Source organism: Oncorhynchus nerka, linkage group LG5, assembly GCF_034236695.1.
Source record: "Oncorhynchus nerka isolate Pitt River linkage group LG5, Oner_Uvic_2.0, whole genome shotgun sequence".
Lineage (NCBI taxonomy): Eukaryota > Metazoa > Chordata > Actinopteri > Salmoniformes > Salmonidae > Oncorhynchus > Oncorhynchus nerka.
The window spans coordinates 1,144,249-1,170,512 of record NC_088400.1 but is presented as its reverse complement, the minus strand read 5'-3'; the positions used below and the strand labels follow the sequence as shown (position 1 = coordinate 1,170,512).

Here is a 26,264-nt window from a genome sequence, read left to right as displayed (position 1 = left end):
CAGACCTGACCCAATAGATGTTACTGTCAGAACAGAACAGAACAGACCCAATAGATGTTACTGTCAGAACAGAACAGAACAGACCAAATAGATGTTACTGTCAGAACAGAACAGTACTGACCCAATAGATGTTACTGTCAGAACAGAACAGACTCAATAGATGTTACTGTCAGAGCAGAACAGTACTGACCCAATAGATGTTACTGTCAGAACAGAACAGACCTGACCCAATAGATGTTACTGTCAGAACAGAACAGTACTGACCCAATAGATGTTACTGTCAGAACAGAACAGACCTGACTCAATAGATGTTACTGTCAGAACAGAACAGACCTGACTCAATAGATGTTACTGTCAGAACAGAACAGACCTGACTCAATAGATGTTACTGTCAGAACAGAACAGATTCAATAGATGTTACTGTCAGAGCAGAACAGTACTGACCCAATAGATGTTACTGTCAGAACAGAACAGACCTGACCCAATAGATGTTACTGTCAGAACAGAACAGACTCAATAGATGTTACTGTCAGAGCAGAACAGTACAGACCCAATAGATGTTACTGTCAGAACAGAACAGACCTGACCCAATAGATGTTACTGTCAGAACAGAACAGTACTGACCCAATAGATGTTACTGTCAGAACAGAACAGACTGACCCAATAGATGTTACTGTCAGAACAGAACAGACCTGACCCAATAGATGTTACTGTCAGAACAGAACAGAACAGACCTGACCCAATAGATGTTACTGTCAGAACAGAACAGACCTGACCCAATAGATGTTACTGTCAGAACAGAACAGACCTGACCCAATAGATGTTACTGTCAGAACAGAACAGTACTGACCCAATAGATGTTACTGTCAGAACAGAACAGAACAGTCCTGACCCAATAGATGTTACTGTCAGAACAGAACAGTACTGACCCAATAGATGTTAATGTCAGAACAGAACAGACTCAATAGATGTTACTGTCAGAGCAGAACAGTACTGACCCAATAGATGTTACTGTCAGAACAGAACAGACTGTCAGAACAGAAACAGACCTGACCCAATAGATGTTACTGTCAGAACAGAACAGAACACTGTCAGAACAGAACAGTACTGACCCAATAGATGTTACTGTCAGAACAGAACAGTACTGACCAGAACAATAGATGTTACTGTCAGAACAGACTGACCCAATAGACAGTACTGACCCAATAGATGTTACTGTCAGAACAGAACAGACCTGACCAATAGATGTTACTGTCAGAACAGAACAGTACTGAACAGAACAGAACAGTACTGACTCAATAGATGTTACTGTCAGAACAGAACAGACCTGACCCAATAGATGTTACTGTCAGAACAGAACAGTACTGACTCAATAGATGTTACAATAGATGTTACTGTCAGAACAGAACAGTACTGACCCAATAGATGTTACTGTCAGAACAGAACAGACCTGACAATAGATGTTACTGTCAGAACAGAACAGACCTGACTCAATAGATGTTACTGTCAGAACAGAACAGTACAGACCTGACCCAATAGATGTTACTGTCAGAACAGAACAGACTGACTCAATAGATGTTACTGTCAGAACAGAACAGTACTGACCCAATAGATGTTACTGTCAGAACAGAACAGTACTGACCCAATAGATGTTACTGTCAGAACAGAACAGTACTGACCCAATAGATGTTACTGTCAGAACAGAACAGTACTGACCCAATAGATGTTACTGTCAGAACAGAACAGTACTGACCCAATAGATGTTACTGTCAGAACAGAACAGTACCTGACCCAATAGATGTTACTGTCAGAACAGAACAGTACTGACCCAATAGATGTTACTGTCAGAACAGAACAGAACCTGACCAATAGATGTTACTGTCAGAACAGAACAGTTACTGTCAATAGATGTTACAGAACAGAACAGTACTGACCCAATAGATGTTACTGTCAGAACAGAACAGTACTGACCCAATAGATGTTACTGTCAGAACAGAACAGTACTGACCCAATAGATGTTACTGTCAGAACAGAACAGTACTGACCCAATAGATGTTACTGTCAGAACAGAACAGTACTGACCCAATAGATGTTACTGTCAGAACAGAACAGTACTGACTCAATAGATGTTACTGTCAGAACAGAACAGTACTGACCCAATAGATGTTACTGTCAGAACAGAACAGTACTGACCCAATAGATGTTACTGTCAGAACAGAACAGACCTGACCCAATAGATGTTACTGTCAGAACAGAACAGTACTGACCCAATAGATGTTACTGTCAGAACAGAACAGTCCTGACCCAATAGATGTTACTGTCAGAACAGAACAGACCTGACTCAATAGATGTTACTTTCAGAACAGAACAGTCCTGACCCAATAGATGTTACTGTCAGAACAGAACAGTACTGACTCAATAGATGTTACTGTCAGAACAGAACAGACTCAATAGATGTTACTGTCAGAACAGAACAGTACTGACCCAATAGATGTTACTGTCAGAACAGAACAGTACTGACCCAATAGATGTTACTGTCAGAACAGAACAGTACTGACCCAATAGATGTTACTGTCAGAACAGAACAGTAATGACTCAATAGATGTTACTGTCAGAACAGAAAAGTCCTGATTCAATAGATGTTACTGTCAGAACAGAACAGTACTGACCCAATAGATGTTACTGTCAGAACAGAACAGTCCTGACTCAATAGATGTTACTGTCAGAACAGAACAGTCCTGACCCAATAGATGTTACTGTCAGAACAGAACATTACTGACTCAATAGATGTTACTGTCAGATCATAAAAGTCCTTACGCCATTGGACTCTGGAGCTGTGGAAACACATTCTCTCTTGTATGATGAATAACGCTTCACCATCTGGCAGTCTGATGGACAAATCTGGGTTTTGCAGATGCCAGGAGAACGCTACCTGCCCCAATGCATAGTGCCAACTGTAAAGTTTGGTGGGGCTGTTTTTCATGGTTTGGGCCCCTTAGTTCCAGTGAAGGGAAATATTAACACTGAAGCATACAATTACCTTGTAAACAATTCTATGCTTCTGTAACGGATGTGAAACGGCTAGTTTAGTTAGCGGTGGTGCTGATGTAACGGATGTGAAACGGCTAGCTTAGTTAGCGGTGGTGCTGATGTAACGGATGTGAAACGGCTAGCTTAGTTAGCGGTGGTGCGCGCTAAATAGCGTTTCAATCGGTGACGTCTCTTGCTCTGAGACCTTGAAGTAGTAGTTCCCCGCGGCTTTTGTGGAGCGATGGGTAACGATGCTTCATGGGTGACTGTTGTTGATGTGTGCAGAGGGTCCCTGGTTTGAGCCCGGGTATGGGTGAGGGGACGGTTTAAAGTAATACTGTTACACTTCCAACTTTGTGGCAACAGTTTGGATTAGGCCCTTTCCTGTTTCAGCATGACAATGCCCCTGTGCACGAAGCGAGGTCCATACAGAAATAGTTTGTCGAGATCAGTGTGGAAGAACTTGACTGGTCTGCACAGAGCCCTGACCTCAACCCCATCAAACACCTTTTGGATGAATTGGAACGCTGTCTGTGAACCAGGCCTTATCAGTGCCCGACCTCACGAATGCTCATGTCGCTGAATGGAAGCAAGAGCCTGCAGCAACGTTCCGACAACTAGTGGAAAGCCTTCTCAGGACAGTGGGGGCTGTTATAGCAGCAAAGGTGGGGACCAACTCCATATTAATGATTTTGGAATGAGATATTTGATGAGCAGGTTTCCACATACTTTTGGTCTTGTGTGTCTACTTCAAAATCACCAGAGCTTTTAAATATCACATTTATGTTATTTTACCAGGTAAATTGACTGAGAACACATTCTCATTTACAGCAACAACCTGGGGAATAGTTACAAGGGAGAGGAGGGGGATTAATGAGCCAAATGTAAACTGGGGATTATTAGGTGACCGTGATGGTTTGAGGGCCAGATTGGGAATTTAACCAAGACACCAGGGTTAACACCCCTACTCTACTCTTACCTCTACTCTAATGATGGGATGGGATGGGATCTTTGATGACCTTAGAGAGTCAGAACACCCATTTAACATCCCCCTACACAGGGCAGTGTCCCCAATCATTGCCTTAGGGCATTGGAATATTTTTTTTAGACCAGAGGAAAGAGTGCTTCCTACTGGCCTTCCAACACCACTTCCAGCAGCATCTGGTCTCCCATTCAGGGACTGACCAGGACCAAACCTGCTTCAGAAGCAAGCCAGCAGTGGTATGCAGGGTGGTATGCAGGGTGGTATGCAGGGTGGTATGCAGCTGGCTCCGTTTGGTCAAAGCAAACATAAAACTACTGAATATGACTGGAAAACTGAAAGTGTTTCCTGGTTATGCCCTAGTATGGGATTCCTGTCATTGTTGAAAACCCCTCAAACTTTCTTTCATGATGTGCGGAGGCCTACCTGAACTCTGTAGAAACATGTTTTCTCATACTGTCTGTCTTCCTCTCTCTTTATGCTGTCTGTCTGTGTTACAGTTATGGATCTAGAGGAGTTTGACAATGTGACTCTGAGGTACAACGTCACCAACTGTCCATCTATCGATGAATTCCGTAACCAGGTAACCATCTGTCTCCCTATCTCCCCCCCCCCCCCCATGCATAGGCCAGATGCCCACTCATTGATATGCTTCTATTCTATGGCTGTGCAATGAGAGATACCACTAGCCAATCAATCTAACAGAAGCAGCATGTTCAGAGTAACCATGGTCCATGGGTCTATACATATATATATATATGGAACTGTACAGTATTTGGAATGAGGCTGACTGTACATCGCTGTTACTTCCGGCGCCGACAGAGATGGCCGCCTCGCTTCGCGTTCCTAGGAAACTATGCAGTTTTTTGTTTTTTTACGTGTTATTTCTTACATTAGTACCCCAGGTCATCTTAGGTTTCATTGCATACAGTCGAGAAGAACTACTGAATATAAGATCAGAGTCAACTCACCATCAGTACGACCAAGAATATGTTTTTCGCGACGCGGATCCTGTGTTCTGCCTTACAAACAGGACAACGGAATGGATCCCATGCAGCGACCCGAAAAAACGACTCCGAAAAAGAGGGAAACGAGGTCGGTCTTCTGGTCAGACTCCGGAGACGGGCACACCGTGCACCACTCGCTAGCATTCTTCTTGCCAATGTCCAGTCTCTTGACAACAAGGTTGATGAAATCCGAGCAAGGGTAGCATTCCAGAGGGACATCAGAGACTGTAACGTTCTTTGCATCACGGAAACATGGCTCACTGGAGAGATGCTATCCGAGGCGGTGCAGCCAACGGGTTTCTCCACGCATCGCGCCGACAGAAACAAACATCTTTCTGGTAAGAAGAGGGGCGGGGGCGTATGCCTTATGGCTAACGAGACATGGTATGATGAAAGAAACATACAGGAACTCAAATCCTTCTGTTCACCTGATTTAGAATTCCTCACAATCAAATGTAGACCGCATTTTCTTCTATCAAGAGAATTCTCTTCGATTATAATCACAGCCGTATATATCCCCCCCCCCCCCCCCCCAAGCAGACACATCGATGGCTCTGAACGAACTTTATTTAACTCTTTGCAAACTGGAAACCATTTATCCGGAGGCTGCATTCATTGTAGCTGGGGATTTTAACAAGGCTAATCTGAAAACAAGACTCCCTAAATTTTATCAGCATATCGATTGCGCAACCAGGGGTGGAAAAACCTTGGATCATTGTTACTCTAACTTCCCCGACGCATATAAGGCCCTGCCCCGCCCCCCTTTCGGAAAAGCTGACCACGACTCCATTTTGTTGATCCCTGCCTACAGACAGAAACTAAAACAAGAGGCTCCCACGCTGAGGTCTGTCCAACGCTGGTCCGACCAAGCTGACTCCATACTCCAAGACTGCTTCCATCACGTGGACTGGGATATGTTTCGTATTGCGTCAGATAACAATATTGACGAATACGCTGATTCGGTGTGCGAGTTCATTAGAACGTGTGTTGAAGATGTCGTTCCCATAGCAACGATTAAAACATTCCCTAACCAGAAACCGTGGATTGATGGCAGCATTCACGTGAAACTGAAAGCGCGAACCACTGCTTTTAACCAGGGCAAGGTGACTGGTAACATGACCGAATACAAACAGTGCAGCTATTCCCTCCGTAAGGGTATCAAACAAGCTAAGCGTCAGTACAGAGACAAAGTAGAATCTCAATTCAACGGCTCAGACACAAGAGGCATGTGGCAGGGTCTACAGTCAATCACGGACTACAGGAAGAAATCCAGCCTAGTCACGGACCAGGATGTCTTGCTCCCAGGCAGACTAAATAACTTTTTTGCCCGCTTTGTGGACAATACAGTGCCACTGACACGGCCTGCAACGAAAACATGCGGTCTCTCCTTCACTGCAGCCGAGGTGAGTAAGACATTTAAACCTGTTAACCCTCGCAAGGCTGCAGGCCCAGACGGTATCCCCAGCCGCGCCCTCAGAGCATGCGCAGACCAGCTGGCCGGTGTGTTTACGGACATATTCAATAAATCCCTATACCAGTCTGCTGTTCCCACATGCTTCAAGAGGGCCACCATTGTTCCTGTTCCCAAGAAAGCTAAAGTAACTGAGCTAAACGACTACCGCCCCGTAGCACTCACTTCCGTCATCATGAAGTGCTTTGAGAGACTAGTCAAGGACCATATCACCTCCACCCTACCTGACACCCTAGACCCACTCCAATTTGCTTACCGCCCAAATAGGTCCACAGACGATGCAATCTCAACCACACTGCACACTGCCCTAACCCATCTGGACAAGAGGAATACCTATGTGAGAATGCTGTTCATCGACTACAGCTCGGCATTCAACACCATAGTACCCTCCAAGCTCGTCATCAAGCTCGAGACCCTGGGTCTCGACCCCGCCCTGTGCAACTGGGTACTGGACTTCCTGACAGGCCGCCCCCAGGTGGTGAGGGTAGGCAACAACATCTCCTCCCCGCTGATCCTCAACACTGGGGCCCCACAAGGGTGCGTTCTGAGCCCTCTCCTGTACTCGCTGTTCACCCACGACTGCGTGGCCACGCACGCCTCCAACTCAATCATCATGTTTGTGGATGACACAACAGTGGTAGGCTTGATTACCAACAACGACGAGACGGCCTACAGGGAGGAGGTGAGGGCCCTCGGAGTGTGGTGTCAGGAAAATAACCTCACACTCAACGTCAACAAAACTAAGGAGATGATTGTGGACTTCAGGAAACAGCAGAGGGAACACCCCCCTATCCACATCGATGGAACAGTAGTGGAGCAGGTAGCAACTTTTAAGTTCCTCGGCATACACATCACAGACAAACTGAATTGGTCCACTCACACAGACAGCATCGTGAAGAAGGCGCAGCAGCGCCTCTTCAACCTCAGGAGGCTGAAGAAATTCGGCGTGTCACCAAAAGCACTCACAAACTTCTACAGATGCACAATCGAGAGCATCCTGGTGGGCTGTATCACCGCCTGGTACTGCAACTGCTCCGCCCTCAACCGTAAGGCTCTCCAGAGGGTAGTGAGGTCTGCACAACGCATCACCGGGGTCAAACTACCTGCCCTCCAGGACACCTACACCACCCGATGTTACAGGAAGGCCATAAAGATCATCAAGGACATCAACCACCGAGCCACTGCCTGTTCACCCCGCTATCATCCAGAAGGCGAGGTCAGTACAGGTGCATCAAAGCTGGGACCGAGAGACTGAAAAACAGCTTCTATCTCAAGGCCATCAGACTGTTAAACAGCCACCACTAACATTGAGTGGCTGCTGCCAACACACTGACACTGCCACTGACTCAACTCCAGCCACTTTAATAATGGGAATTGATGGGAAATGATGTAAATATATCACTAGCCACTTTAAACAATGCTACCTTATATAATGTTACTTACCCTACATTATTCATCTCATATGCATACGTATATACTGTACTCTATATCATCGACTGCATCCTTATGTAATACATGTATCACTAGCCACTTTAACTATGCCACTTTGTTTACATACTCATCTCATATGTATATACTGTACTCGATACCATCTACTGTATCTTGCCTATGCCGCTCTGTACCATCACTCATTCATATATCCTTATGTACATATTCCTTATCCCCTTACACTGTGTATAAGACAGTAGTTTTGGAATTGTTAGTTAGATTACTTGTTGGTTATCACTGCATTGTCGGAACTAGAAGCACAAGCATTTTGCTACACTCGCATTAACATCTGCTAACCATGTGTATGTGACAAATAAAATTTGATTTGATTTGATTTGCATAAAGTGTCTGCAAAATGACATAGCTACCATATAGTCATTACATGGAGAAAAATCAGACCTCTTATTTGAAAATGGATGACCCTCACTGAAACCCTTAACAAAGAGTTGATCTGTTTTGGAATGGGTGGCCAGTAATAAACTGGTCCTGGACATCTCTGATACGTACGCCTCTTGGCGGAGGGAACGCAACACCCTACTCCACTCCATGGAGTGGAAAAGGAATGTGATCGTAGGTTTTATTAAGATTTATTTAACTTTTATTTATACAGGTTTTTCTCATTGAGATAACATGTCTTTTCCAAGAGAGACCTGGTCCAATAGCAGCAGGGGAAACAACGTTTCAGACAAAACAACTTACATACACTAACACAACATTAAACACAACTATAAACACACACACAGTACAACAAAAACATTTTACTTTAAAAACATGAAAGTCTTGACTAAAAACAGCTGGCCTAAAAACAAATACACTCTTCTATGATATATACATGGATCAAGTGTTTAAACTCCACCAACCAAACTAGATCATCACATTTTAAAATGTTCAGGAGAGAATTCCAGGACCACGGTGCTAAGTAACTAAAACTATTTCTACCATGACCTGTTCTAATTTTTGGTACTGTTAGAAGCAAATGAGAATGGGACCGTAATTTATATTTATTTATATTTATTTACTGACCTGACTAAAAAACGCAAGGTCAATGACGATCAGCCAACAGCGCTGTAGAAATCACAATGATGTGTTAGACGTTTCTGATTTGAAATGAACCTGAGGGCTGCATGATACACTGAATCAAGTGCTCTCAGGGTAGTGGCTGAGGCCTGCATATATATAACATCACTAAAATCTAAAACCGACAGTAATGTACATCATACCAGCTCCTTCCTGGCCTCAAAAGAAAAACAAGCTTTATGCCGGTAATAAAATCTTACTTTCAGCTTGACCTTATCAAGTTCTCTACATGCACAGTGAAGCTCAGCTTATCATCAACCCACACACCCACATCTTTGTACACTTTAACTTGCTCTATAGTATGTCCAGTCAATGTAGCAATGACATGATTTGTAACATGCCTGGCATTTGAAAATACCATGCATTTTGTTTTACCCACATTTAGAATCAGCTTTAAATCATACGGATTCTGTTGTATGATGTTAAATGCTCTTTGGGCATTTTCAAAAGCTAAAGATACCACTTGAATAAAGAACAGTATCATCTGCATAAAAATTAACACCCGCTGTTTCAATTAGAACCTTTGCGGAACACCTGAGCACATCTCTACAACCACCATTACACATTGTGTACAATTTCACCTGAGCACATCTCTACAACCACCATTACACATTGTGTACAATTTCACCTGAGCACATCTCTACAACCACCATTACACATTGTGTACAATTTCACCTGAGCACATCTCTACAACCACCATTACACATTGTGTACAATTTCACCTGAGCACATCTCTACAACCACCATTACACATTGTGTACAATTTTATAGGTTATTTATAAACCAATCTAGAGCAAGTAATTCAACAACATTTTAACTTTTGCACTAACACAGCATGGTCCACGGTGTCAAAAGGCTTTGACAAATCAATAAAGACAGACACACAATGTAACTTCTTATCAAGTGGATGTTATTTAAAACCTTCAATGTTGCTGAAACAGTGCTGTAGCCAGACCTAAAACCTGACTGCATTCCATTTAAGATTCTGTTTTCTCAGAAGTAGACCTTTAGCTGCCTACTAACTAAGGACTCCAGTACCTTTGACAGTACAGACAATTTTGATATGGGTCAATAGTTGTCAAGTAGCGAAGGATCTCCACCTTTCAGGAGAGGCCGTACAAAAGCAGAATTCCATAACTTGGGGATTTCCTTAACATCAAGCGTGAGGTTAAAAATACATGTTCAGGGGGAGCAATGATGTCTGCAGCTAGGTGTAGGAGGCGGGGGTCGAGTTCATCAGGACCAGGGGTTTCTTTTTTATCAATTTCTTTCAGGGCTTTACACACTTCTGAAACAGAGAAGGATGAAAAGGAGAACCTGGTGAAGGAGTGCACAGGGGTGTCAGGTAAATTCATAGGGGGATCAATTATACCTTTGACCTTTTCAAAAAAACTGCCTGCATCTAAGAAATGCTGATTCAAGGCTTTCAAAATGGAGGTTCTCTCAGTTACAATCTGTGTGTCGACCAACAATTGTTTGGGAAGCTGTGTATCTTTTTTGCACTCCAAACCCTTCACTACTTGCTAACATTTGGATGGATTATTTACATTTTGTGAAATATATTTCAGGTAGTGGTCTGCTTTCAATTTACGGATCATAGCCACACCCATATTTCGAAGACGTTTAAAAGCCATCCAGTCATCTGCCAAACTAGTCCCTCTTGCTTTAGCCCACATAGCATTTCGTTCCCTTATGATTCCTTAGTTCCTTAGTAAACCAAGGGTTCTCTCTGCCCTTAATCCTGAATTTATTTAAAGGGGCCTATTGCATGCATCCTGGAATGCGTTGTGGAAGTAAGAAAAGGATAGTTCAACATCAGGGATTAATTCCATTCTATTCCATTCAATGCTTGATACATCATGTAAAAAACCTGGAATATCAAACTGCTTCCAGTTTCTTTTCGTAACACGTGGAGATTATAGGCAATAGCACAGTGATCACTTATGTAATTTGCAAAAATACCAGAAGCATTAAAATGATGGGGAGTATTTGTCACGGGATTCTTCCTGGGAAGGAAAGGCGGACCAAAATGCAGCGTGGTTATAATTCATGGTTCTTTAATAATGAAACCATACATTAATAAACTACAAAAACAAGAACCGTGAAAACCCAAAACAGTCCCATGTGGTACAAACACTGACACAGGAGACAACCACTCACAAAAACCAACACAAAACAGGCTACCTAAATATGGTTCCCAATCAGAGACAATGACTAACACCTGCCTCTGATTGAGAACCATATCAGGCCAAACACAGAAATAGACAAACTAGACATCCAACATAGAATGCCCACTCAGATCACACTCTGACCAAACAAAACATAGAAACATACAAAGCAAACTATGGTCAGGGTGTGACAGTATTGGTTAAGATCAAATCAATCAAGAGGATTTCAGAGGATATTTTATATTCAACCTCGTTACACGGTTGACAATCTGAGTGAGATCATAGGTATTGCACAGAATTTAAGTTGATCAGCGCTAGATGTTAACCAGTCCTGATTCAGATCACCCATCAGGACAAACTCAGAATTGACATTCTGTGACAACAATTTAAAAATACAATCCAGAGAGCCAACAGTAGCAGATGGAGGTCTATAACAACAAGATACAACAATATTTACATATACAGCACCACCACCCTTAGATTTACGAAACACATTGTAACCATTTATGCCAATATTTCTGTCAGTTATAGATATTTTAAGCCAGGTTTCAGAAAGCATAAATACTGTACATCAGGGTCCATTGAAAGCCTATCCACCATACAAAGCCTATGACCCAGTTCAAGAGCTCTGTGGCTTGCCCTACATGTGACCAGTCTTTAGGCATTGTTTCAGGCTTTTACTCTGAAAAATGAGGGCGAAACACCACTTTCAGGACAGTGGAAATTTCAAGACATGAGTCCTGCGTGTGACCGAGGGCACGCCTTTCTTGTTTTAAATTTTCTATCGACGAAGCTATTGTCCGGTTGAAATATGATCAATTATTTATGACATAAACAACCTGAGGATTGATTATAAACATCGTTTGACATGTTTCTACGAACTTTTAAGGTACTTTTTGATTTTTCTTCTGCCCGGTTACTACATGATTCCATATGTGTAATTTGATAGTTTTAATGTCTTCACTATTATTCTACAATATAGAAAATAGTCAAAATAAAGAAAAACACTTGAATGAGACGGTGTGTCCAAAACTATGACTGGTACTGTAAGTATTCAGACCCTTTGCTATGAGACTCAATCGAGCTCAGGAGCAACATGTTTCCATTGATCATCCTTGAGATGTTTCTACAACTTGGAGTCCACCTGTGGTAAATTCAATTGATTGGATATGATTTGGAAAGGCACACACCTGTCTCTTAAAGGTCCCACAGTTTACAGTGCATGTCAGTGCAAAAACAAAGACATGAGGTCAAAGGAATTGCCTGAAGAACTCCTGAGACAGGTTTGTGTCGAGGCACAAAAACATTTTTGTTACCAGGTGTATCTGTTTGTCACCAGGTGATTCGGTCTCTCCAGGTGCATCTATTTGTGTATCTGTTTGTTACCAGGTGATTCTGTCTCTCCAGGTGCATCTATTTGTGTATCTGTTTGTTACCAGGTGATTCTGTCTCTCCAGGTGCATCTATTTGTGTATCTGTTTGTTACCAGGTGATTCTGTCTCTCCAGGTGTATCTGTTTGTTACCAGGTGTTTGTCTCTCCAGGTGCATTAATTTGTTACCAGGTGTTTCTGTCTCTCCAGGTGCATCTATTTGTGTATCTGTTTGTTACCAGGTGTTTCTGTCTCTCCAGGTGCATTAATTTGTTACCAGGTGTTTCTGTCTCTCCAGGTGCATCTATTTGTGTATCTATTTGTTACCAGGTGTTTGTCTCTCCAGGTGCATCTATTTGTTACCAGGTGTTTGTCTCTCCAGGTACATCTATTTGTTACCAGGTGTTTCTGTCTCTCCAGGTGTAACTATTTGTGTATCTGTTGGTTACCAGGTGATTCTGTCCCTCCAGGTGTATCTGTTTGTTACCAGGTGATTCTGTCCCTCCAGGTGTATCTGTTTGTTACCAGGTGATTCTGTCCCTCCAGGTGTATCTGTTTGTTACCAGGTGATTCTGTCCCTCCAGGTGTATCTGTTTGTTACCAGGTGATTCTGTCCCTCCAGGTGTATCTGTTTGTTACCAGGTGTTTCTGTCTCTCCAGGTGTATCTGTTTGTTACCAGGTGATTCTGTCCCTCCAGGTGTATCTGTTTGTTACCAGGTGATTCTGTCCCTCCAGGTGTATCTGTTTGTTACCAGGTGATTCTGTCCCTCCAGGTGTATCTGTTTGTTACCAGGTGATTCTGTCCCTCCAGGTGTATCTGTTTGTTACCAGGTGATTCTGTCCCTCCAGGTGTATCTGTTTGTTACCAGGTGATTCTGTCCCTCCAGGTGTATCTGTTTGTTACCAGGTGTTTGTCTCTCCAGGTGTATCTGTTTGTTACCAGGTGTTTGTCTCTCCAGGTGTATCTGTTTGTTACCAGGTGTTTGTCTCTCCAGGTGTATCTATTTGTTACCAGGTGTTTGTCTCTCCAGGTGCATCTATTTGTTACCAGGTGTTTGTCTCTCCAGGTGCATCTATTTGTTACCAGGTGTTTGTCTCTCCAGGTGTATCTATTTGTTACCAGGTGTTTGTCTCTCCAGCTGGTTGTTACCAGGTGAATCTGTCTCTCCAGGTGCATCTATTTGTGTATCTGTTTGTTACCAGGTGTTTGTCTCTCCAGGTGTATCTGTTTGTTACCAGGTGTTTGTCTCTCCAGGTGTATCTATTTGTTACCAGGTGAATCTGTCTCTCCAGGTGCATCTATTTGTGTATCTGTTTGTTACCAGGTGTTTCTGTCTCTCCAGGGTATCTATTTGTTACCAGGTGAATCTGTCTCTCCAGGTGTATCTGTTTGTTACCAGGTGTTTGTCTCTCCAGGTGTATCTGTTTGTTACCAGGTGTTTGTCTCTCCAGCTGGTTGTTACCAGGTGAATCTGTCTCTCCAGGTGCATCTATTTGTGTATCTGTTTGTTACCAGGTGAATCTGTCTCTCCAGGTGTATCTGTTTGTTACCAGGTGTTTGTCTCTCCAGGTGTATCTGTTTGTTACCAGGTGTTTGTCTCTCCAGCTGGTTGTTACCAGGTGAATCTGTCTCTCCAGGTGCATCTATTTGTGTATCTGTTTGTTACCAGGTGTTTCTGTCTCTCCAGGTGCATCTGTTTGTTACCAGGTGTTTGTCTCTCCAGGTGTATCTGTTTGTTACCAGGTGTTTGTCTCTCCAGGTGTATCTATTTGTTACCAGGTGTTTGTCTCTCCAGGTGTATCTATTTGTTACCAGGTGAATCTTTCTCTCCAGGTGCACCTATTTGTGTATCTGTTTGTTACCAGGTGTTTGTCTCTCCAGGTGCATCTATTTGTTACCAGGTGTTTCTGTCTCTCCAGGTGCATCTATTTGTGTATCTGTTTGTTACCAGGTGTTTGTCTCTCCAGGTGCATCTATTTGTTACCAGGTGTTTGTCTCTCCAGGTGCATCTATTTGTGTATCTGTTTGTTACCAGGTGTTTGTCTCTCCAGGTGCATCTATTTGTGTATCTGTTTGTTACCAGGTGTTTGTCTCTCCAGGTGCATCTATTTGTGTATCTGTTTGTTACCAGGTGTTTGTCTCTCCAGGTGCATCTATTTGTGTATCTGTTTGTTACCAGGTGTTTGTCTCTCCAGGTGCATCTATTTGTGTATCTGTTTGTTACCAGGTGTTTGTCTCTCCAGGTGCATCTATTTGTTACCAGGTGTTTGTCTCTCCAGGTGCATCTATTTGCGTATCTATTTGTTACCAGGTGTTTGTCTCTCCAGGTGCATCTATTTGTTACCAGGTGTTTGTCTCTCCAGGTGCATCTATTTGCGTATCTATTTGTTACCAGGTGTTTGTCTCTAGGTGTATCTATTTGTTACCAGGTGTTTGTCTCTAGGTGTATCTATTTGTTACCAGGTGTTTGTCTCTAGGTGTATCTATTTGTTACCAGGTGTTTGTCTCTCCAGGTGTATCTATTTGTTACCAGGTGTTTGTCTCTCCAGGTGTATCTATTTGTTACCAGGTGTTTCTGTCTCTCCAGGTGTATCTGTTTGTTACCAGGTGTTTGTCTCTCCAGGTGTATCTGTTTGTTACCAGGTGTTTCTGTCTCTCCAGGTGTATCTGTTTGTGTATCTGTTTGTTACCAGGTGTTTCTGTCTCTCCAGGTGTATCTGTTAGTGTATCTGTTTGTTACCAGGTGTTTCTGGCTCTACAGGTGTATATGTTTGTTACCAGGTGTTTCTGTCTCTCCAGGTGTATCTATTTGTTACCAGGTGTTTGTCTCTCCAGGTGTATCTATTTGTTACCAGGTGTTTCTGTCTCTCCAGGTGTATCTGTTTGTTACCAGGTGTTTGTCTCTCCAGGTGTATCTGTTTGTTACCAGGTGTTTCTGTCTCTCCAGGTGTATCTGTTTGTATCTGTTTGTTACCAGGTGTTTCTGTCTCTCCAGGTGTATCTGTTTGTTACCAGGTGTTTCTGTCTCTCCAGGTGTATCTGTTTGTGTATCTGTTTGTTACCAGGTGTTTGTCTCTCCAGGTGTATCTGTTTGTTACCAGGTGTTTGTCTCTCCATGTGTATCTGTTTGTGTATCTGTTTGCTACCAGGTGTTTGTCTCTCCAGGTGTATCTGTTTGTTACCAGGTGAATCTGTCTCTCCAGGTGTATCTGTTTGTGTATCTATTTGTTACCAGGTGTTTGTCTCTCCAGGTGTATCTGTTTGTTACCAGGTGTTTGTCTCTCCATGTGTATCTGTTTGTTACCAGGTGTTTGTCTCTCCAGGTGTATCTGTTTGTTACCAGGTGTTTGTCTCTCCAGGTGTATCTGTTTGTGTATCTGTTTGTTACCAGGTGTTTGTCTCTCCAGGTGTATCTGTTTGTTACCAGGTGTTTGTCTCTCCAGGTGTATCTGTTTGTGTATCTATTTGTTACCAGGTGTTTGTCTCTCCAGGTGTATCTGTTTGTTACCAGGTGTTTGTCTCTCCAGGTGTATCTGTTTGTGTATCTGTTTGTTACCAGGTGTTTCTGTCTCTCCAGGTGTATCTGTTTGTGTATCTGTTTGTTACCAGGTGTTTCTGTCTCTCCAGGTGTATCTGTTTGTGTATCTGTTTGTTACCAGGTGTTTCTGTCTCTCCAGGTGTATCTGTTTGTGTATCTATTTGTTACCAGGTGTTTCTGTCTCTCCAGGTGTATCTATTTGTGTATCTATTTGTTACCAGGTGTTTCTGTCTCTCCAGGTGTATCTGTTTGTTACCAGGTGTTTGTCTCTCCAGGTGTATCTGTTTGTTACCAGGTGTTTCTGTCTCTCCAGGTGTATCTGTTTGTGTATCTGTTTGTTACCAGGTGTTTCTGTCTCTCCAGGTGTATCTGTTAGTGTATCTGTTTGTTACCAGGTGTTTCTGGCTCTACAGGTGTATATGTTTGTTACCAGGTGTTTCTGTCTCTCCAGGTGTATCTATTTGTTACCAGGTGTTTGTCTCTCCAGGTGTATCTATTTGTTACCAGGTGTTTCTGTCTCTCCAGGTGTATCTGTTTGTTACCAGGTGTTTGTCTCTCCAGGTGTATCTGTTTGTTACCAGGTGTTTCTGTCTCTCCAGGTGTATCTGTTTGTGTATCTGTTTGTTACCAGGTGTTTCTGTCTCTCCAGGTGTATCTGTTTGTTACCAGGTGTTTCTGTCTCTCCAGGTGTATCTGTTTGTGTATCTGTTTGTTACCAGGTGTTTGTCTCTCCAGGTGTATCTGTTTGTTACCAGGTGTTTGTCTCTCCATGTGTATCTGTTTGTGTATCTGTTTGTTACCAGGTGTTTGTCTCTCCAGGTGTATCTGTTTGTTACCAGGTGAATCTGTCTCTCCAGGTGTATCTGTTTGTGTATCTATTTGTTACCAGGTGTTTGTCTCTCCAGGTGTATCTGTTTGTTACCAGGTGTTTGTCTCTCCATGTGTATCTGTTTGTGTATCTGTTTGTTACCAGGTGTTTGTCTCTCCAGGTGTATCTGTTTGTTACCAGGTGTTTGTCTCTCCAGGTGTATCTGTTTGTGTATCTGTTTGTTACCAGGTGTTTGTCTCTCCAGGTGTATCTGTTTGTTACCAGGTGTTTGTCTCTCCATGTGTATCTGTTTGTGTATCTGTTTGTTACCAGGTGTTTGTCTCTCCAGGTGTATCTGTTTGTTACCAGGTGAATCTGTCTCTCCAGGTGTATCTGTTTGTTACCAGGTGTTTGTCTCTCCATGTGTATCTGTTTGTGTATCTGTTTGTTACCAGGTGTTTGTCTCTCCAGGTGTATCTGTTTGTTACCAGGTGAATCTGTCTCTCCAGGTGTATCTGTTTGTGTATCTATTTGTTACCAGGTGTTTGTCTCTCCAGGTGTATCTGTTTGTTACCAGGTGTTTGTCTCTCCATGTGTATCTGTTTGTGTATCTGTTTGTTACCAGGTGTTTGTCTCTCCAGGTGTATCTGTTTGTTACCAGGTGTTTGTCTCTCCAGGTGTATCTGTTTGTGTATCTGTTTGTTACCAGGTGTTTGTCTCTCCAGGTGTATCTGTTTGTTACCAGGTGTTTGTCTCTCCAGGTGTATCTGTTTGTGTATCTGTTTGTTACCAGGTGTTTCTGTCTCTCCAGGTGTATCTGTTTGTGTATCTGTTTGTTACCAGGTGTTTCTGTCTCTCCAGGTGTATCTGTTTGTGTATCTGTTTGTTACCAGGTGTTTCTGTCTCTCCAGGTGTATCTGTTTGTGTATCTATTTGTTACCAGGTGTTTCTGTCTCTCCAGGTGTATCTATTTGTGTATCTATTTGTTACCAGGTGTTTCTGTCTCTCCAGGTGTATCTATTTGTTACCAGGTGTTTCTGTCTCTCCAGGTGTATCTGTTTGTTACCAGGTGTTTGTCTCTCCAGGTGTATCTGTTTGTGTATCTATTTGTTACCAGGTGTTTCTGTCTCTCCAGGTGTATCTATTTGTTACCAGGTGTTTGTCTCTCCAGGTGCATCTATTTGTGTATCTGTTTGTTACCAGGTGTTTGTCTCTCCAGGTGTATCTATTTGTTACCAGGTGTTTCTGTCTCTCCAGGTGCATCTATTTGTGTATCTGTTTGTTACCAGGTGTTTGTCTCTCCAGGTGCATCTATTTGTGTATCTGTTTGTTACCAGGTGTTTGTCTCTCCAGGTGCATCTATTTGTTACCAGGTGTTTGTCTCTCCAGGTGCATCTATTTGCATATCTATTTGTTACCAGGTGTTTGTCTCTAGGTGTATCTGTTTGTTACCAGGTGTTTGTCTCTCCAGGTGCATCTATTTGTGTATCTGTTTGTTACCAGGTGTTTGTCTCTCCAGGTGCATCTATTTGTTACCAGGTGTTTGTCTCTCCAGGTGCATCTATTTGCGTATCTATTTGTTACCAGGTGTTTGTCTCTAGGTGTATCTATTTGTTACCAGGTGTTTGTCTCTCCAGGTGTATCTATTTGTTACCAGGTGTTTGTCTCTCCAGGTGTATCTGTTAGTGTATCTATTTGTTACCAGGTGTTTCTGTCTCTCCAGGTGCATCTATTTGCGTATCTATTTGTTACCAGGTGTTTGTCTCTAGGTGTATCTATTTGTTACCAGGTGTTTGTCTCTAGGTGTATCTATTTGTTACCAGGTGTTTGTCTCTCCAGGTGTATCTGTTAGTGTATCTGTTTGTTACCAGGTGTTTGTCTCTACAGGTGTATCTATTTGTGTATCTATTTGTTACCAGGTGTTTCTGTCTCTCCAGGTGTATCTGTTTGTTACCAGGTGTTTCTGTCTCTCCAGGTGTATCTGTTTGTGTATCTGTTCGTTACCAGGTGTTTCTGTCTCTCCAGGTGTATCTGTTTGTTACCAGGTGTTTGTCTCTCCAGGTGTATCTGTTTGTGTATCTATTTGTTACCAGGTGTTTCTGTCTCTCCAGGTGTATCTATTTGTTACCAGGTGTTTGTCTCTCCAGGTGTATCTATTTGTGTATCTGTTTGTTACCAGGTGTTTGTCTCTCCAGGTGTATCTATTTGTTACCAGGTGTTTCTGTCTCTCCAGGTGCATCTATTTGTGTATCTGTTTGTTACCAGGTGTTTGTCTCTCCAGGTGCATCTATTTGTTACCAGGTGTTTGTCTCTCCAGGTGCATCTATGTGTGTATCTGTTTGTTACCAGGTGTTTGTCTTTCCAGGTGCATCTATTTGTGTATCTGTTTGTTACCAGGTGTTTGTCTCTCCAGGTGCATCTATTTGTGTATCTGTTTGTTACCAGGTGTTTGTCTCTCCAGGTGCATCTATTTGTTACCAGGTGTTTGTCTCTCCAGGTGCATCTATTTGCATATCTATTTGTTACCAGGTGTTTGTCTCTAGGTGTATCTGTTTGTTACCAGGTGTTTGTCTCTCCAGGTGCATCTATTTGTGTATCTGTTTGTTACCAGGTGTTTGTCTCTCCAGGTGCATCTATTTGTGTATCTGTTTGTTACCAGGTGTTTGTCTCTCCAGGTGCATCTATTTGTTACCAGGTGTTTGTCTCTCCAGGTGCATCTATTTGCGTATCTATTTGTTACCAGGTGTTTGTCTCTAGGTGTATCTATTTGTTACCAGGTGTTTGTCTCTAGGTGTATCTATTTGTTACCAGGTGTTTGTCTCTCCAGGTGTATCTATTTGTTACCAGGTGTTTGTCTCTCCAGGTGTATCTACATTTACATTTAAGTCATTTAGCAGACGCTCTTATCCAGAGCGACTTACAAATTGGTGCTTTCACCTTATGACATCCAGTGGAACAGCCACTTTACAATAGTGCATCTAGGTCTTTTAAGGGGGGGTGAGAAGGATTACTTTATCCTATCCTAGGTATTCCTTAAAGAGGTGGGGTTTCAGGTGTCTCCGGAAGGTGGTGATTGACTCCGCTGTCCTGGCGTCGTGAGGGAGTTTGTTCCACCATTGGGGGGCCAGAGTAGCGAACAGTTTTGACTGGGCTGAGCGGGAACTGTACTTCCTCAGTGGTAGGGAGGCGAGCAGGCCAGAGGTGGATGAACGCAGTGCCCTTGTTTGGGTGTAGGGCCTGATCAGAGCCTGGAGGTACTGAGGTGCCGTTCCCCTCACAGCTCCGTAGGCAAGCACCATGGTCTTGTAGCGGATGCGAGCTTCAACTGGAAGCCAGTGGAGAGAGCGGAGGAGCGGGGTGACGTGAGAGAACTTGGGAGGGTTGAACACCAGACGGGCTGCGGCGTTCTGGATGAGTTGTAGGGGTTTAATGGCACAGGCAGGGAGCCCAGCCAACAGCGAGTTGCAGTAATCCAGACGGGAGATGACAAGTGCCTGGATTAGGACCTGCGCCGCTTCCTGTGTGAGGCAGGGTCGTACTCTGCGGATGTTGTAGAGCATGAACCTACAGGAACGGGCCACCGCCTTGATGTTATTTGAGAACGACAGGGTGTTGTCCAGGATCACGCCAAGGTTCTTAGCGCTCTGGGACGAGGACACAATGGAGTTGTCAACCGTGATGGCGAGATCATGGAGCGGGCAGTCCTTCCCCGGGAGGAAGAGCAGCTCCGTCTTGCCGAGGTTCAGCTTGAGGTGATGATCCGTCATCCACACTGATATGTCTGCCAGACATGCAGAGATGCGATTCGCCACCTGGTCGTCAGAAGGGGGAAAGGAGAAGATTAATTGTGTGTCGTCTGCATAGCAATGATAGGAGAGACCATGTGAGGTTATGACAGAGCCAAGTGACTTGGTGTATAGCGAGAATAGGAGAGGGCCTAGAACAGAGCCCTGGGGGACACCAGTGGTGAGAGCACGTGGTGAGGAGACGGATTCTTGCCACGCCACCTGGTAGGAGCGAACTGTCAGGTAGGACGCAATCCAAGCGTGGGCCGCGCCGGAGATGCCCAACTCGGAGAGGGTGGAGAGGAGGATCTGATGGTTCACAGTATCGAAGGCAGCCGATAGGTCTAGAAGGATGAGAGCAGAGGAGAGAGAGTTAGCTTTAGCAGTGCGGAGCGCCTCCGTGATACAGAGAAGAGCAGTCTCAGTTGAATGACTAGTCTTGAAACCTGACTGATTTGGATCAAGAAGGTCATTCTGAGAGAGATAGCGGGAGAGCTGGCCAAGGACGGCACGTTCAAGAGTTTTGGAGAGAAAAGAAAGAAGGGATACTGGTCTGTAGTTGTTGACATCGGAGGGATCGAGTGTAGGTTTTTTCAGAAGGGGTGCAACTCTCGCTCTCTTGAAGACGGGAGGGACGTAGCCAGCGGTCAGGGATGAGTTGATGAGCGAGGTGAGGTACGGGAGATAGCTGTTAGTGTATCTGTTTGTTACCAGGTGTTTCTGTCTCTCCAGGTGCGTCTATTTGCGTATCTATTTGTTACCAGGTGTTTGTCTCTAGGTGTATCTATTTGTTACCAGGTGTTTGTCTCTAGGTGTATCTATTTGTTACCAGGTGTTTGTCTCTCCAGGTGTATCTGTTAGTGTATCTGTTTGTTACCAGGTGTTTGTCTCTACAAGTGTATCTATTTGTGTATCTATTTGTTACCAGGTGTTTCTGTCTCTCCAGGTGTATCTGTTTGTTACCAGGTGTTTGTCTCTCCAGGTGTATCTGTTTGTGTATCTATTTGTTACCAGGTGTTTCTGTCTCTCCAGGTGTATCTATTTGTTACCAGGTGTTTCTGTCTCTCCAGGTGTATCTATTTGTGTATCTGTTTGTTACCAGGTGTTTCTGTCTCTCCAGGTGTATCTGTTTGTGTATCTGTTCGTTACCAGGTGTTTCTGTCTCTCCAGGTGTACTCTACGGTGTACTCTATCATCACCGTGTTCGGCCTGGCCGGTAATGGGTTCGCCTTGTTGGTTCTGGTTAAAACGTTCCGTCAGCGTTCTGCGTTCCACATCTACATGTTGAACCTGGCCGTGTCCGACCTACTGTGTGTCTCCACGCTGCCGCTACGGGTCCTCTACTACGTTAATAAGGTAGGACTATTTCTATAATAGGTTGAGTTGTCGTAATGCGCATTTCACTTGACTATTACAGGTATTTTACTTCGGGGAAACTGTCTTTAAAAGGCACATTGTCAACAATGCACCTTTGAATGAATCCCGGTCTTTAAGATGCTATTAAAATAAATTATTTTTGTGGTTGACCCTCTCCCTCAGGGTCATTGGAACCTGGGAGACTTCCTGTGCAGACTTTCGTCCTATGCCCTCTACGTGAACCTCTACTGCAGCGTGTTCTTCATGACTGCCATGTCCGTCACACGCTTCCTCGCCATCGTGTTCCCCGTGCAGAACCTGCGCCTGGTCTCAGAGCGTCGTGCCCGTCTGGTGTGTGTCTGTATCTGGGTGTTCATCTGCACTGTCTCCTCTCCCTTCCTCATGACTGGTCAACACCTCCACCCAGCCACCAATAAGACCAAGTGCTTCGAGCCTCCAGAGCGCAGAACAGGGGGCGGGCTTAAGAAGCTCATCATGCTCAACTACTTATCATTGGCTGTGGGCTTCATCCTTCCCTTCCTGGTCATCCTGCTGTGCTACGTCGGGATCATTCGGGCCCTGCTGTCACGGCAACATACTGCACAGCGCCAGAAGGGGGCGGGGTCTAAGGCTATCCGAATGATCGTCATTGTGATGCTGGCATTCCTGCTGTGCTTCATGCCGTACCACATCCAGCGCTCCGTCCACCTCAGCTTCCTGTCCCAGACTGCCACTTCCTGTTCGGAGCTGGTGTACATGCAGAAGAGTGTGGTGGTGACACTCTGTCTGGCTGCCTCCAACTCCTGCTTCGACCCCTTGCTCTACTTCTTCTCTGGAGAGGGCTTCAGACGACGCCTGTCAAGCTTCAGGTCCACTATCAGGACACAGAGACAACCGCAGAGACAGGGGGCACAGCCACCGCTGGGGAGGGCAACAAAGAGAGAGAGAGAACCGGTCCTACCCAACACAGCAGAGACAAAGGGCACAGCCACCCCTGGGGAGGGGAACAACCTATAGGGGAGAGAGAAAGAGAGTTAATCTGTCTAGTGTCTGTGTTCTTCTGCCCATCTTAATATTTTTCTTTTTTTTGGCCAGTCTGAGATATGGCTTTTTCTTTGCAACTCTGCCTAGAAGGCCAGCATCCCAGAGTCGCCTCTTCACTGTTGACATTGAGACTGGTGTTTTGCGGGTACTATTTAACTTCTTATGGTATAGGGGACGCTTGCGTCCCACTTGGCCAAAAGCCAGGGAAAATGCAGCGCGGCAAATTCAAATAAAATTCTGTAAAAATCTAACATTAAATCTAAGATACTAAATTAAAGCTACACTCATTGTGAATCCAGCCAACATATCAGATTTTAAAAAGTATTTTCGGCGAATGCATAAGAAGCTGTTATCTGATGATAGTACAACAGTAAACAAAGAGGGTAGCATATTTCAACCCATATTTCAACATGCCTTACCTTTGAAGAGCTTATTTTGTTGGCACTCCAATATGTCCCATAAACATCACAATTGGTCCTTTTGATCGATTAATTCCCGTCCATATATATCCAACATCACTACAAAATATTTCAAAAGTTACCTGTAAACTTTGCCAAAAACATTTCAAACTACTTTTGTTATACTACTTTAGGTATTTTTAAACGTTAATAAACGATCAAATTGAAGACGGGTCTATCTGTGTTCAATACAGGAAGACAACAAACCAAGCTACTTTTCAAGTCTTGCGCAACTCTCAACAGTGTTACGCAGTTCCTAGATGGCCGTACTTCTTCATTGCACAAAAGAATAACCTCAACCAAATTCCAAAGGCTGGTGACATCCAGTGGAAGCGGTAGGAACTGAAAACAAGTTCCTAAGAAATATCGTTTCCCAATGAGAAAATCACTGGACAGAGACCTACTCCCTGTGAAGGGAGTAGTACACCGCGTTGTACGAGATCTTCAGTTTCTTGGCAATTTCTCACATTTAATAGCCTTCATTTCTCAGAACAAGAATAGACTGACAAGTTTCAGTAGAAAGGTCTTTGATTCTGGCCATTTTTTGTCTGTAATCGAACCCAAAAAATGCTGATGCTCCAGATACTCAACTAGTCTAAAGAAACCCAGTTTTATTGCTTCTTTAATCAGAACAACAGTTTTCAGCTGTGCTAACAGAATTGCAAAATGGTCTTCTAATGATCAATTAGCCTTTTAAAATTATACACTTGGATTAGCTAACACAACGTGCCATTGGAACACAGGAGTGATGGTTGCTGATAATGGGCCTCTGTACGCCTATGTAGATATTCCATAAAAAATCTGCCATTTCCAGCTACAATAGTCATTTACAACATTAACAATGTCTACACTGTATTTCTGATCAATTTTATGTTTATTTTAATGGTAAAAAAAGTGATTTTATTTTAAAAAACAAGGACATTTCTAAGTGACCCCAAACTTTTGAATGGTGGTGTTTTGTAACGTCTGCTTCCAACTCACATTTTGTAACACATAGATCCCCTGAACGCAGCTCACTCTGCAACACACAGATCCCCTGAAGGCAGCTCACTCTGCAACACACAGATCCCCTGAACGCAGCTCACTCTGCAACACACAGATCCCCTGAACGCAGCTCACTCTGCAACACATAGATCCCCTGAACGCAGCTCACTCTGCAACACATAGATCCCCTGAACGCAGCTCACTCTGCAACACCTAGATCCCCTGAACGCAGCTCACTCTGCAACACATAGATCCCCTGAACGCAGCTCACTCTGCAACACATAGATCCCCTGAACGCAGCTCACTCTCCAACACACAGATCCCCTGAACGCAGCTCACTCTGCAACACATAGATCCCCTGAACGCAGCTCATTCTCCAACACACAGATCCCCTGAACGCAGCTCACTCTGCAACACACAGATCCCCTGAACGCAGCTCACTCTGCAACACATAGATCCCCTGAACGCAGCTCACTCTGCAACACATAGATCCCCTGAACGCAGCTCACTCTCCAACACCTAGATCCCCTGAACGCAGCTCACTCTCCAACACACAGATCCCCTGAACGCAGGTCACTCTGCAACACCTAGATCCCCTGAACGCAGCTCACTCTCCAACACCCAGATCCCCTGAACGCAGCTCATTCTCCAACACACAGATCCCCTGAACGCAGCTCACTCTCCAACACACAGATCCCCTGAACGCAGCTCACTCTCCAAAACACAGATCCCCTGAACGCAGCTAACGCTGCAGATCCCAATCACCTGAATTCTGATCACCTGTTCACACACCTGTATGTCATTATCACACACTATTTAGTTCAGTTCTTTGCACCCCATCACTGTGAGGTATTATTTGTGACACATGGCTTTCAGAGCACTGGGTTTCCCTGTGATTTCCTCCTCCCGTGTATGATAGTTTTTACCTGCCTCACTAACGATGCCTGTTGGCTATTTCCTGCCTGTACTTTAGCCTATTGGATTTCCTGTTATCAACCTATTGCCTGATCTCCCGGACTCCATTACTAACCTTTTCCCTGCCTGTACTGTTGCCTTTTTGGAGGCCCTGTGTATGACCTTCTGACTGCCCCTGGACCCAGCTACCTGCCACCCCCTGTGTATGACCTTCTGACTGCCCCTGGACCCAGCTACCTGCCACCTCCTGTGTATGACCTTCTGACTGCCCCTGGACCTACCTGCCACCTCAGCTACCTGCCACCTCCTGTGTATGACCTTCTGACTGCCCCTGGACCCAGCTACCTGCCACCTCCTGTGTATGACCTTCTGACTGCCCCTGGACCCAGCTACCTGCCACCTCCTGTGTATGACCTTCTGACTGCCCCTGGACCCAGCTACCTGCCACCTCCTGTGTATGACCTTCTGACTGCCCCTGGACCCAGCTACCTGCCACCTCCTGTGTATGACCTTCTGACTGCCCCTGGACCCAGCTACCTGCCACCTCCTGTGTATGACCTTCTGACTGCCCCTGGACCCAGCTACCTGCCACCTCCTGTGTATGACCTTCTGACTGCCCCTGGACCCAGCTACCTGCCACCTCCTGTGTATGACCTTCTGACTGCCCCTGGACCCAGCTACCTGCCACCTCCTGTGTATGACCTTCTGACTGCCCCTGGACCCAGCTACCTGCCACCTCCTGTGTATGACCTTCTGACTGCCCCTGGACCCAGCTACCTG

General features: G+C 44.4%; 1 protein-coding gene across 1 annotated transcript in view; it reads left to right on the top strand.

Annotated features, from left to right (window-relative positions):
• The window catches only part of LOC115126377 (cysteinyl leukotriene receptor 1-like), a 50,909-nt gene extending 25,145 nt beyond the window's left edge, over nt 1-25,764 (top strand). Inside the window, exons 2-4 of the mRNA XM_065018264.1 lie at nt 4,513-4,595; nt 21,898-22,083; nt 22,267-25,764. Coding sequence (XP_064874336.1) covers nt 4,515-4,595; nt 21,898-22,083; nt 22,267-23,100 — 1,101 coding nt within the window. The 5' untranslated portion in view covers nt 4,513-4,514 and the 3' untranslated portion in view covers nt 23,101-25,764. The remainder of the gene's footprint in view (nt 1-4,512; nt 4,596-21,897; nt 22,084-22,266) is intronic.
• The last annotated feature ends 500 nt before the right edge of the window (nt 25,765-26,264 follow it).